At 43.5% G+C, this 12,710-nt stretch overlaps 1 protein-coding gene across 1 annotated transcript in view; it reads left to right on the plus strand.

The window, feature by feature from the left end:
• FBH1 (F-box DNA helicase 1) overlaps positions 1-12,710 on the plus strand; it is a 47,217-nt gene that overhangs the window by 17,603 nt on the left and 16,904 nt on the right. Inside the window, exons 10-15 of the mRNA XM_074942719.1 lie at positions 1,384-1,612; positions 9,223-9,310; positions 9,745-9,831; positions 10,549-10,685; positions 10,937-11,036; positions 12,378-12,499. Coding sequence (XP_074798820.1) covers positions 1,384-1,612; positions 9,223-9,310; positions 9,745-9,831; positions 10,549-10,685; positions 10,937-11,036; positions 12,378-12,499 — 763 coding nt within the window. The remainder of the gene's footprint in view (positions 1-1,383; positions 1,613-9,222; positions 9,311-9,744; positions 9,832-10,548; positions 10,686-10,936; positions 11,037-12,377; positions 12,500-12,710) is intronic.

Here is a 12,710-nt window from a genome sequence, read left to right on the forward strand (position 1 = left end):
TTTTAAAAGAGTGAATAAAAGAAATGGCCGTGGGCATCTTGCAGGGAATTTTGCAAAACATCCTATTTGAATTGCCTTTCTGTTTATGGGCATCACTTTTTATATTTCTTTCTCATTGTTTTGTGGTGGTAAAAGAAAAAAAAAATGTCCCTTTCGTTGCTCCCTTATGAGATTTAAAGAAGACCTGTGAGGGGTTTTTTGTTTTTCCTTGGTTTTTTTACGCTAGAAATTTGTGTATAGTCTTTCCTGTCTCTTCTTGGATGAGCCTATGAATGACTGGATTGCTGGTAGGATTAAAACACTAGAGAAACCATATAATCAGACTTCCTTATGTCCCTTTGGCCACATCCTCAAAATTAAACATGTGCTTTCCTGAATTGGCTTTTGATGCCTTGTCTATATTAAAAGTCGCGCCAGTTTAAAATCACACCGCTATTTTAAACTGATTTAGTTAAAGCAATGCAAAGTCCTGTGTGGACACACTCTTAATGCTGTTTAAACCTGGCATACATTGAGTTAGCTTTAGCCCACACAGTTTTGCACAGGTTTAACTAAATCAGTTTTAAACTGGTTTAAAGACAAACGAGATCGACTTGGAATATAGACAAGGCGTGAGCTGGGAGAGGATTTTTTCTTTTGTTGAGACTGTTTAAAGTCTTTTTGCTGTTTGTTAAAACCTGTTTAACCCAAAGGCCTCAATAAACAATTGGAAAGAAAACCTCTTTTGTTAAAAATTCAGCATCTTCCACTCCTTCACTAAAGGGCTGTGTGGGTGCCAAATCAACATATCCAGGTCCTCCATAAAGACCTCCAGAAAAACATGGAAGACCAGAATTGACAGCCCTGGTATTTCTAAGGTAAAAGGTGTGGAAGAAAAGGAGCCCTTCTTTTGAAATAGCCTTTCAGGACTTCTTAGATATCAGGAAGAAGCAAACAAGGGCTGGCATGCAATTTTCAACCCCTTACATGTCACCTTTAAACCAGTTTGCAACCAGCAGTTTTTGAATTCATTCATATAGGATGGCCCAGTGGTGGTGATGCTAGGCTGGGATTCCGGAGACGTGAGTTAAATTCCCTGCCCTGCCACAAATTCCGTATGTGACTGTGGGCAAGTCACTTAGCCTCTCTGTGCGCCTCAGTTTTCCCCATCTGTAAAATGCGGATAACAGAACTTCCCTATGTCATAGGGCTGTAGTGTGGGTAGATACATTAAGGATTGTGAGGTTCCCAGATCTGTGGTAGTGTGGGAGGGCCATATAAATACCTTAGGTAGCTCCTCTTTGCTCCTTTCAGTATTAGTAATAGAAGGAAAGGCTAAGTCACTTCTCTGATAAGTTTTCTTGCAAACTAATAATGTGTTGGGTTTTTTTGTCTGTGGCACAGCTATAAAGAAAAAGGCAAACTAAATTTTTCCAACCTGTCACCCTACACGATCAGCTTCATCCTCAAACACCGCACGGGACAATCTGTCTTCGTAAGAGCAAAGACAGTAACTCAGACGCTTGGAAGTTTTTTTGCTTCTTCAGATGAATTCATATCGGTGGAGCACACCCCCATATGGTGCAAAAATACGCACGGAGCGAGGGTCCTAGTCTGTGAAGAAGAGAAGCAAGTGAGTATTGATGGAGAGGCAAGAGTCCAGCTGGGAAGGAGTAGAACATGTGCATCGAAGCAGACTCCAGTGATACAGTGGTCCTTATGATTCAGCGGTCGGAAATTACCAATCAAATGCATTTTTCTTGTTTCCCGTGGGTTGGTCTATGAAAAAGGAATATGTCCTCCTTGTGTGATCCTCTAGAAGCAGATGACACAAGAAACTCATCGTAGCTCTGATCCAATGTCTTTTGAAGTCATTGGGACACTTTTCCAGTGGGTTTAGACCAGACTCAATATACGTATGAGGAACAGAGAGAGAAACTTGAGATTCCATGTATTTCTGCTAATATTTGGAAGGCATTCCAGTACTACAGTGTTGACAGTGGTATAAAAATAACTAGATAGATTTAAGAGGGCCAGTTCTGGCTTAAGAATACAGTTCATTTCTTCAAAAAGAAAAGGAGGACTTGTGGCACCTTAGAGACTAACAAATTTATTTGAGCATAAGCTTTCGTTGGCTACAGCTCACTTCATCGGATGCATGGAGTGGAAAATACAGTAGGGGGATTTTATATACACAGAGAATATGAAACAATGGGTGTTACCATACACACTGTAACAAGAGTGATCAGTTAAGGTGAGCTATTACCAGCAGGAGAGAAAAAAAGCCTTTTAGTGATAATCAAGGTGAGCCATTTCCAGCAGTTGACAAGAACATATGAGGAACAGGGGGGGAACACGGGGAAATAGTTTTACTTTGTGTAATGACACATACACTCCCAGTCTTTATTCAAGCCTAATTTAATGGTGTCCAGTTTGCAAATTAATTCCAATTCAGCAGTCTCTTGTTGGAGTCTGTTTCTGAAGTTTTTTTGTTGTAATATTGCCACTTTTAGGTCTGTAATCGAGTGACCAGAGGGATTGAAGTGTTCTCCGACTGGTTTTTGAATGTTATAATTCTTGACGTCTGATTTGTGTCCATTTATTCTTTTACATAGAGACTGTCCGGTTTGCCCAACATACATGGCAGAGGGGCATTGCTGGCACACGATGGCATATATCACATTGGTAGATGTGCAGGTGAACGAGCCTCTGATAGTGTGGTTGATGTGATTAGGCCCTATGATGGTGTCCCCTGAATAGATATGTGGACACAATTGGCAACGGGCTTTGTTGCAAGGATAGGTTCCTGGGTTAGTGTTTTCGTTGTGTGGTTGCTGGTGAGGATTTGTTTCAGGCTGGGGGCCTGTGTGTAAGCAAGGACTGGCCGGCCTGCCTCCCAAGATCTGTGAGAGTGATGGGTCGTCCTTCAGGATAGGTTGTAAATCCTTGATGATGCGCTGGAGAGGTTTTAGTTGGGGGCTGAAGGTGACTGGGAGTGTATGTGTCATTACATAAAGTAAAACTATTTCCCCGTAGTTTTCCCCCCCATTGTTCCTCAGACGTTCTTGTCAACTGCTGGAAATGGCCCACCTTGATTATCACTACAAAAGGTTTTTTTTTCTCTCTTGCTGGTAATAGCTCACCTTACCTGATCACTCTTGTTACAGTGTGTATTGTAACACCCATTGTTTCATGTTCTCTATGTATATAAAATCCCCCTACTGTATTTTCCACTACATGCATCTGATGAAGTGAGCTGTAGCTCACGAAAGCTTATGCTCAAATAAATTTGTTAGTCTCTAAGGTGCCACAAGTACTCCTTTTCTTTTTGCGGATACAAACTAACACGGCTGCTACTCTGAAACAGTTCATTTCCTGTGTCTAACCAGTAACTGTATGGCTGAACAAAACTTTGGCAGTAGCTAGTTGTTTGGCTGGGATTTTTTTATTTGAATTTTGTGTCTTAACCCATCCATACATTGTTGTTAAAATCACATCATGTTAACATTTAGGAAGATTTATTTAGAACATTCATTTAGGAAGATTTATTTAGAACATTTAGGAAGATAAATAAACATTTAGGTTTATTTTTAACCAGGGTTTTGGTTTTTATTTTTGTTTTTTTTAATATTTTGAATGCCTGTAATGATCACTTAACATGTTAATTTCTTCAAATACGTAATTTTTGATTTAGTCATCCAAGTATCATTAATGGAGATTCATTTCTAGAGGCCAAAACTCTGTCAGTTTATAAAATTAATTTTTGCAAGGACTTAAGTTCTTCAAGTTATTTCCTGCAAAGCACATTTTTAATCCTCAAGAAATGGGGTCTGGAAATGAGATAATGAGTCTTCCACACAGGCAGGAATGTCTGTGAGGGGAGGGCTCCTGCCTCATACTGGGAATGAGGGGCGATCAACAGGTTATCTCAAGTGCTTATATACAAATGCACAAAGCCTTGGAAACAAGCAGGGAGAACTGGAGGTCCTGGTGATGTCAAGGAACTATGACGTGATTGGAATAACAGAGACTTGGTGGGATAACTCACATGACTGGAGTACAGTCATGGATGGTTATAAACTGTTCAGGAAGGACAGGCAGGGCAGAAAAGGTGGGGGAGTAGCACTGTATGTAAGGGAGCAGTATGACTGCTCAGAGCTCCGGTACGAAACTGTGGAAAAACCTGAGTGTCTCTGGATTAAGTTTAGAAGTGTGTGCAACAAGAGTGATGTAGTGGTGGGAGTCTGCTATAGACCACCGGACCAGGGGGATGAGGTGGATGAGGCTTTCTTCCGGCAACTCACGGAAGCTACTAGATCGCATGCCCTGATTCTCATGGGTGACTTTATTTTTCCTGATATCTGCTGGGAGAGCAATACAGCGGTGCATAGACAATCCAGGAAGTTTTTGGAAAGCGTAGGGGACAATTTCCTGGCGCAAGTGCTAGGGGAGCCAACTAGGGGGGGCGCTTTTCTTGACCTGCTGCTCACAAACCGGGTAGAATTAGTGGGGGAAGCAAAAGTGGATGGGAATCTGGGAGGCAGTGACCATGAGTTGGTTGAGTTCAGGATCCTGACGCAGGGAAGAAAGGTAAGCAGCAGGATACGGACCCTGGACTTCAGGAAAGCAGACTTCGACTCCCTCAGGGAACAGATGGCCAGGATCCCCTGGGGGACTAACATGAAGGGGAAGGGAGTCCAGGAGAGCTGGCTGTATTTCAAGGAATCCCTGTTGAGGTTACAGGGACAAACCATCCCGATGAGTCGAAAGAATAGTAAATATGGCAGGCGACCAGCTTGGCTTAATGGTGAAATCCTAGCGGATCTTAAACATAAAAAAGAAGCTTACAAGAAGTGGAAGGTTGGACATATGACCAGGGAAGAGTATAAAAATATTGCTCGGGCATGTAGGAAAGATATCAGGAGGGCCAAATCGCACCTGGAGCTGCAGCTAGCAAGAGATGTCAAGAGTAACAAGAAGGGTTTCTTCAGGTATGTTGGCAACAAGAAGAAAGCCAAGGAAAGTGTGGGCCCCTTACTGAATGAGGGAGGCAACCTAGTGACAGAGGATGTGGAAAAAGCTAATGTACTCAATGCTTTTTTTGCCTCTGTTTTCACTAACAAGGTCAGCTCCCAGACTGCTGCGCTGGGCATCACAGAATGGGGAAGAGATGGCCAGCCCTCTGTGGAGATAGAGGTGGTTAGGGACTATTTAGAAAAGCTGGACGTGCACAAGTCCATGGGGCCGGACGAGTTGCATCCGAGAGTGCTGAAGGAATTGGCGGCTGTGATTGCAGAGCCCTTGGCCATTATCTTTGAAAACTCGTGGCGAATGGGGGAAGTCCCGGATGACTGGAAAAAGGCTAATGTAGTGCCAATCTTTAAAAAAGGGAAGAAGGAGGATCCTGGGAACTACAGGCCAGTCAGCCTCACCTCAGTCCCTGGAAAAATCATGGAGCAGGTCCTCAAAGAATCAATCCTGAAGCACTTACATGAGAGGAAAGTGATCAGGAACAGTCAGCATGGATTCACCAAGGGAAGGTCATGCCTGACTAATCTAATCGCCTTTTATGATGAGATTACTGGTTCTGTGGATGAAGGGAAAGCAGTGGATGTATTGTTTCTTGACTTTAGCAAAGCTTTTGACACGGTCTCCCACAGTATTCTTGTCAGCAAGTTAAGGAAGTATGGGCTGGATGAATGCACTATAAGGTGGGTAGAAAGCTGGCTAGATTGTCGGGCTCAACGGGTAGTGATCAATGGCTCCATGTCTAGTTGGCAGCCGGTGTCAAGTGGAGTGCCCCAGGGGTCGGTCCTGGGGCCGGTTTTGTTCAATATCTTCATAAATGATCTGGAGGATGGTGTGGATTGCACTCTCAGCAAATTTGCAGATGATACTAAACTGGGAGGAGTGGTAGATACGCTGGAGGGGAGGGATAGGATACAGAAGGACCTAGACAAATTGGAGGATTGGGCCAAAAGAAATCTGATGAGGTTCAATAAGGATAAGTGCAGGGTCCTGCACTTAGGATGGAAGAATCCAATGCACCGCTACAGACTAGGGACCGAATGGCTAGGCAGCAATTCTGCGGAAAAGGACCTAGGGGTGACAGTGGACGAGAAGCTGGATATGAGTCAACAGTGTGCCCTTGTTGCCAAGAAGGCCAATGGCATTTTGGGATGTATAAGTAGGGGCATAGCGAGCAGATCTAGGGACGTGATCGTTCCCCTCTATTCGACACTGGTGAGGCCTCATCTGGAGTACTGTGTCCAGTTTTGGGCCCCACACTACAAGAAGGATGTGGATAAATTGGAGAGAGTCCAGCGAAGGGCAACAAAAATGATTAGGGGTCTAGAGCACATGACTTATGAAGAGAGGCTGAGGGAGCTGGGATTGTTTAGTCTGCAGAAGAGAAGAATGAGGGGGGATTTGATAGCTGCTTTCAACTACCTGAAAGGGGGTTCCAAAGAGGATGGCTCTAGACTGTTCTCAATGGTAGCAGATGACAGAACGAGGAGTAATGGTCTCAAGTTGCAACGGGGGAGGTTTAGATTGGATATTAGGAAAAACTTTTTCACTAAGAGGGTGGTGAAACACTGGAATGCGTTACCTAGGGAGGTGGTAGAATCTCCTTCCTTAGAGGTTTTTAAGGTCAGGCTTGACAAAGCCCTGGCTGGGATGATTTAACTGGGAATTGGTCCTGCTTCGAGCAGGGGGTTGGACTAGATGACCTTCTGGGGTCCCTTCCAACCCTGATATTCTATGATTCTATGATTCCACTTCTAGATCACCATTTCAAATCCACCTCAGGTCAGAATTGGCTGACTGGAATTCATTTCACAGAGGCTACTAAATGACTGCATGCTGAGAATTAAATACTGGACTCAATCCAGTTCCCAGTGACAAGTGCTGGCATATTAATTTAGCTGAAATATCTAAGCCCAAAAAGTTAACGGTGCCGACATGACTCTGTCACTATCCAACATTAAACAGTGTTAAACAAGGTCTGGAGTTGGATATACAGACCCCTCGATTTGTTTCATGGCAAACACACAAAGGGCTGGTCTATGTTACAAAGTTAGGTTAGCTTAACTACGTTGTTCAGGGCTGTGAAAAATTTCATGCCCTGTGCGATGTAATTAAGCTGACCTAAATCCCAGTGTAGACACCTCTAGGTTGGTGGAAAAACTTTTCCTTGACCTGCCTATAGCCTCTTGAAGAGATGGATTTATTGTAGTGACAGAAGAACCCTTTCCATCAGTGTAGCGTCTATGTTACTGTAGTGTTCCTACTGTAGACATACTTTAAGAATATGATGCTAAAATTTAGCAATTTATTAACTAAAATACAGGTGGTGGGGGGGGGGAAGCTAAAACAAGTTATAAAGCAGTTTAAAATTGAAATTAAGTGATTACATGAGACAGACTTAATCAGCTCTTATTAAAAGACCCTTTTAAAGAAAGGACATCAGTTAGAGTCCCTTATTTTGTTGGACAACCCTTCTAAGTGGGGAGGAAAGGCTTAGTTTTGTTGCTCAATTTAGAGATGTAAAGGATGGTTACTTTTTCTGCTTTTGACAAACAGATGCAAGGGGAGGAATAGACAGGATAGTAAATGTGGAAGAAATTCGGCTTTTGTTGATGTTCTTGGGATTCCAGGCAGCAAGTCAATCATAGACAGATGCTCTGGGTTGGCAGGCTAACCATGAAAGCAGCTCACTGGGCTCTGGCCCATTTCCCAGTCTGGAGTCCGAGATGTCATCTGGTTGGTTGGTTCCTCTCTTGGTTGGTTGGTACCATTCTCTCTCAGGCTTGGAGGGATGGGCTGTCTCATCTCATTGTGTTGGTGCCATGTGATACAATTGATTTCAGGATCAGATCAGGTGGAAAGCCAAGAGAGAGAGAACAAGAGGAAAAATAGTGGGGCAGAGAGGAACACACAAGGGAAGGAGAGGCAAAGCAGGATCTTGCGTACCTCTGCTGGTTCAGCAGTGAGGACCAGGTGTTCCTGTTGGTACATAAGGGTCTGGACATCACATTGATGCAGTGACCTTTGGGATCCACAGGTGAAGGACAATGTCCTTGGAGTGGAGTAGGACAGAGGCCTGAGGGCCTTCCCCCTCTTGCAGGAATTCCGCTAATTGGTTTGCCAGTCCCTACCCCCAAAAATCTTTTATGAAGGGTCCTGAAAGAGGGGTGATGAGTGGAGTAGTCCATCTGCCCATTTTTCCCACCCTTTCCCATTTTGCTCACCCATGAGGCCTAACTTCCGACGTGCCAAGCGTAGTCCATTGATTTTCAGTCCCACACCATTCTTGTTTACCAGGCACAATCTTAACACAGTCCTTGAGTTATATCAGTAGGCCTTTCTGTTTGGATTAATTTAGTGTATCTCTCTTTTGCACCTTTTCTCATCAACATTTGTAATTGGTTATTGTGACCTTCTATGAACTTTCACTCACTTTTTACAATTGAGCTTACAATTAGGGTAAATTTGTGGGCCCAGTTATTCCAACGTTGCCTGCCCTATACCACACAACAAGCAAGCAAACCAACCAACCTGTTCAGCTGGGACTAATGGGCAAACTTACCAGAGAGACCAAGGGATGAATAGGCATGAAGTCTGAACTTCCCATTCATCCTTAGAAGCCAGTGGGACTATTCCCATCCACAAGGTTTTGAAGAATTGGGGCCTAAATTTTAGAGATGATGGGTGACAAACAAGAGGATTGGGGTGAGGAAGAAACAGTGTTACAGCAAAACGGTCACATGGTTACTCTTGATTGACACATGCATCTCCTGAGTTTCTGCTCCATAGAACTGTTGTTTTGGGCTATTTAAAAAAAAAAAAAAATTCATTTTGTGGCATGGCAGACATGCGATTTTCAGGAGGGATTTCAGTTAGGAGTGGACAGATTTAACAAATAAGTTTTGGGGAGGGAGTTCCCCGTGCAGGGGGAGCTCAGTGTTATTGCCATGTGGAGGGCCCACACAGGAGGGAAATATATCAGGAGATGCGGTCAGAGATGGAAGCCAGGGGAAGAATGGCTGTGATCTTTCAGGGCTATAAGAGAAACTGAAGCTTGATAGGTGAGTCATTGGGATACCAGAGGAGGGACAATGTGATTAGGCACAACACAGACCGTAGGTTTGTCATCTCAGTTATGCCGAAGTAGTTGAGACAGCAGAAAATGAAGTTTTGTGCATGAAAATCTACCTGGATTCTTCTGATGTTGCTTTCCAGATCATTGTTGAAGAAGCAAGACGGATATGGGACAATATGAAAATTCTAAATGGAAATACAGAACTGAATTGCAAAATGACATCGGATGGTATGTTGTCAGAAAGATACAGACGTTAAAAGGGACATCCTCAGTTTAAACAGCAAAAATAGTAACACCTGTGATGGCTTTTACTGACCGCAATCGGAGGGAGAAGAAACCGCTCTTTTCCCAGTTTGCTTTGTCCAAACAGCTCTTGTGTGCCTTCAACAGTTCCTGGAGTATGGTCAGAATCGCAAAACCTGTGTAATTATTTTCCCCTTTGGTGGTTTGTCTTCCACAAGCAGCTAGGGAGAAGGCATCGTACGGGAGCAAATAAATAATATGTATAAACCCACAAAATCAGTGGTCAGAAACTGCTTTTAAAACAGTCTTTAAAAACTGACTGGGTTTCAGATTGATAGTGCCTCATTAAACTGACAGTAACTTGCCCTTGGTTGTGACTTTTACATCTGAAATACCTGATCGTCCGATCCTTCTTCCAGGGTATTTGAAGCTTTGGCAGCTTGAGAAGCCGCGGCTTTATACATATGATGCCATATTTGTGGATGAAGCACAAGACTGCACGCCAGGTGAGTAAGGCAGGAGACCATCTGAACAAATAATTACCTAATTAACCCCATTATTCCTGTACCACCGATAGGAAATAAAGACACCGAGGGAACTGGTAACCGAGCTAGGAGGGGAACTTGGTTTCTATGCCTGTGCTCAGATCACTAACCCGCACATATGGACCTGGTTGTTTGGGGGTAGGCGGGGCGCATTAGGAGGAGGGAGAGAGGGGTTTTATGTGTTTCACAAATGCCTTCAATTTCTGTGCAGCAGCAGCATCATTATTATAAGTGGTGCCTTGAGGCACCAACCAAGATTAGGGCTCTGTTGAGGTAGGCCCTGTAGAAACACGTAGTAAGGGGACAGTCCTTGTTCTGAAGAGCTCGTGGTGTCCATAAACAAGACAGACAAAGTGTGCGGGGAAATGGAAGGATTGTTCTCCTGGGTTTACAGTTGGAGAACTAAAACACAGATGGTGATTTTTTGCCTAAGGTTGTCACACAGGGAGTCCATGGTGGAGAAGGGAATTGAACCCAGGCGTCCTATGTCCCAGTTCAGTTTATCCACAAAACCATCAATATGTTCTAATAATTTCTTGTCACTTATGTGGTTAAAGGGCTTGTTTATTTCCCAATTGCTTGTTTGGGCTGGAGCCATTTTCTTAACCACGTGAAGTTGGTTTTGGTTTGGCGAGCAGGTCCCTTTGAGTTTCGTTCATGCTTCACTTTTTGCTGCAGCCATCATGGACATTGTGCTGTCCCAGACCTGTGGAATAATCTTTGTAGGAGACCCACACCAACAGATCTATACCTTCCGAGGTGCTGTCAATGCACTCTTTGCAGTGCCACACACCCACATCTTCTATCTCACACAGGTAAGACTGGGCAGTGTGTGCATGTGTATTCCAGTGCTGAAGACCCATCATTCTCTTCAGTATTATGCTTACTTCTGTTTAAAATTTAAAGAGGAATGACTTTGCCTCTTCCAAGAGCTAGCAGCGAGAAAACAAGTCTATTAATCAAAGTGGGTCATCTTTGTTTCATAAGCCGGTGTAATTTCCCGTGTACTTTTGGTGTGGGATTTACTTTTTTGCCTAATCTCTGCTTCCTTTGCTCCATCTTGTAGAGTTTCAGATTTGGCCCTGAAATAGCTTACGTTGGATCTACTATCTTGGATGTCTGCAAGAAAATCCGGAATAAGATGTTAGTGGGTGGAAATCAAGAGGGTAAGAAATTAAATTGTGTTTGTACAGCGCCTAGCACAGGTCCTGATCCAGGACTGGAGCTCCTAGGCACTATTGCAATACAAATAATAACAATACATGCTTTTTAAAAAAAGTCATAGTGACTTTGGATCACAGAAACCCCCTGAGAGCTGCCAAGACTACTTCTGCTCCTGCTTTCCTGCCGTCAGCTTAGGATTTCAGTGCCCTGCCTGGTTTGAGCCAGACCCGCTAGCCTGCTGCAAACCCAGACCCAGGTCTGAACCACGTCCCCTAACAGCTGTAGGCTTCACTGAAAACAGTTTACAGAAGTGTGCCTGTCTTTAACACTCAGATGCTCAACTCCCAATGGGGTCTAAACCCTAAATAAATCGTTTTACCCTGTATAAAGGTTATACAGGGTAAACTCATAAATTGTTCACCCCCTATAATACTGATAGAGAGATATGCACAGCTGTTTGCCCCCCCCCCCCCCCCAGGTATTAATAAATACTCTGGGTTAATAAGTAAAAAGTGATTTTTGTTAAATACAGAAAGTAGGATTTAAGTGGTTCCAAGTAATAACAGACAGAACAAAGTGAATTACCAAGCAAAATTAAAATAGAACCCGCAAGTCTATGTCTAATAAAACTGAATACAGACAAAACCTCACCAGTTCCAATAAGCTTCCTTTTACAGACTAATCTCCTTCTAGTCCGGGTCCAGCAATCACTCACACCCCCTGTAGTTACTGTCTTTTGTTCCAGTTTCTTTCAAGTATCCTTGGGGATGGAGAGGCTATCTCCTTAGCCAGCTGAAGACAAAATGGAGGGGTCTCCCAACCCCCTCCTCTCTCCTATGCAAAGTCTAGCTCCAAGATGGAGTTCTGGAGTCACCTGGGCAAGTCACATGTCCATGCGTGATTCACAGTTTTTACAGGCAGAAGCCATTGCCCACATGGTATCTTGAATGTCTCCAGGAAGACTTCTTATGTGGATTGGAGCATTCCAAGATGCATTGTTCCTTAAGTGCTTCTTGATTGGGTACTTAACTTTGCAAATTCCTTTCTCCAGAAACTGACCAAATGCTCTACTAAGGTTATTTAGAAATCAAACCAGTACATGGCCAGTATTCATAACTTCAAATACAAAAATGATACATGCATACAAATAGGATTAATAGGTTCAGTAGGTCATAACCTTTACATAGGTATGTTACATGGCATATGTAGCATAGAACATATTCCAGTTATGTCATATATATATTCATAAGCATGTTTCCATAAAGCCTTATGGGAGCCACCGTTACAGTCATACTTGCTTTTCTTCATGCACTGGCTTACTGGGCCTTTTCTCCATCTCCCAGGTGATGTCAGAGGCAGCATGACTGGGAACACTGCTTTCTTATCACGGGGCAATTTGAATGTGTTTGAAAACGCAGTGACAATTACTGGAGGAGAGAGACCAACAAAAATACACTTGCTTGGGGTAAGGCAGATTTCTTATATTGTATGTGGAAGCTGTGAAAGCTTCTGGGGGAGGGGGCATTGAAATGACTCTAATTGGGGGTGGTCCTCTCTCTAAGCAGTTTCAGTCACAAGTATAAACGCTTGTCTTGAAGTAAGTGTCCTAGATCCTCAAGAGTCCGTAAGAACGGCCATATTGGGTCAGACCAAAGGTCCATCTAGCCCAGTATCCT

This window comes from Natator depressus, chromosome 1, assembly GCF_965152275.1.
Source record: "Natator depressus isolate rNatDep1 chromosome 1, rNatDep2.hap1, whole genome shotgun sequence".
Lineage (NCBI taxonomy): Eukaryota > Metazoa > Chordata > Testudines > Cheloniidae > Natator > Natator depressus.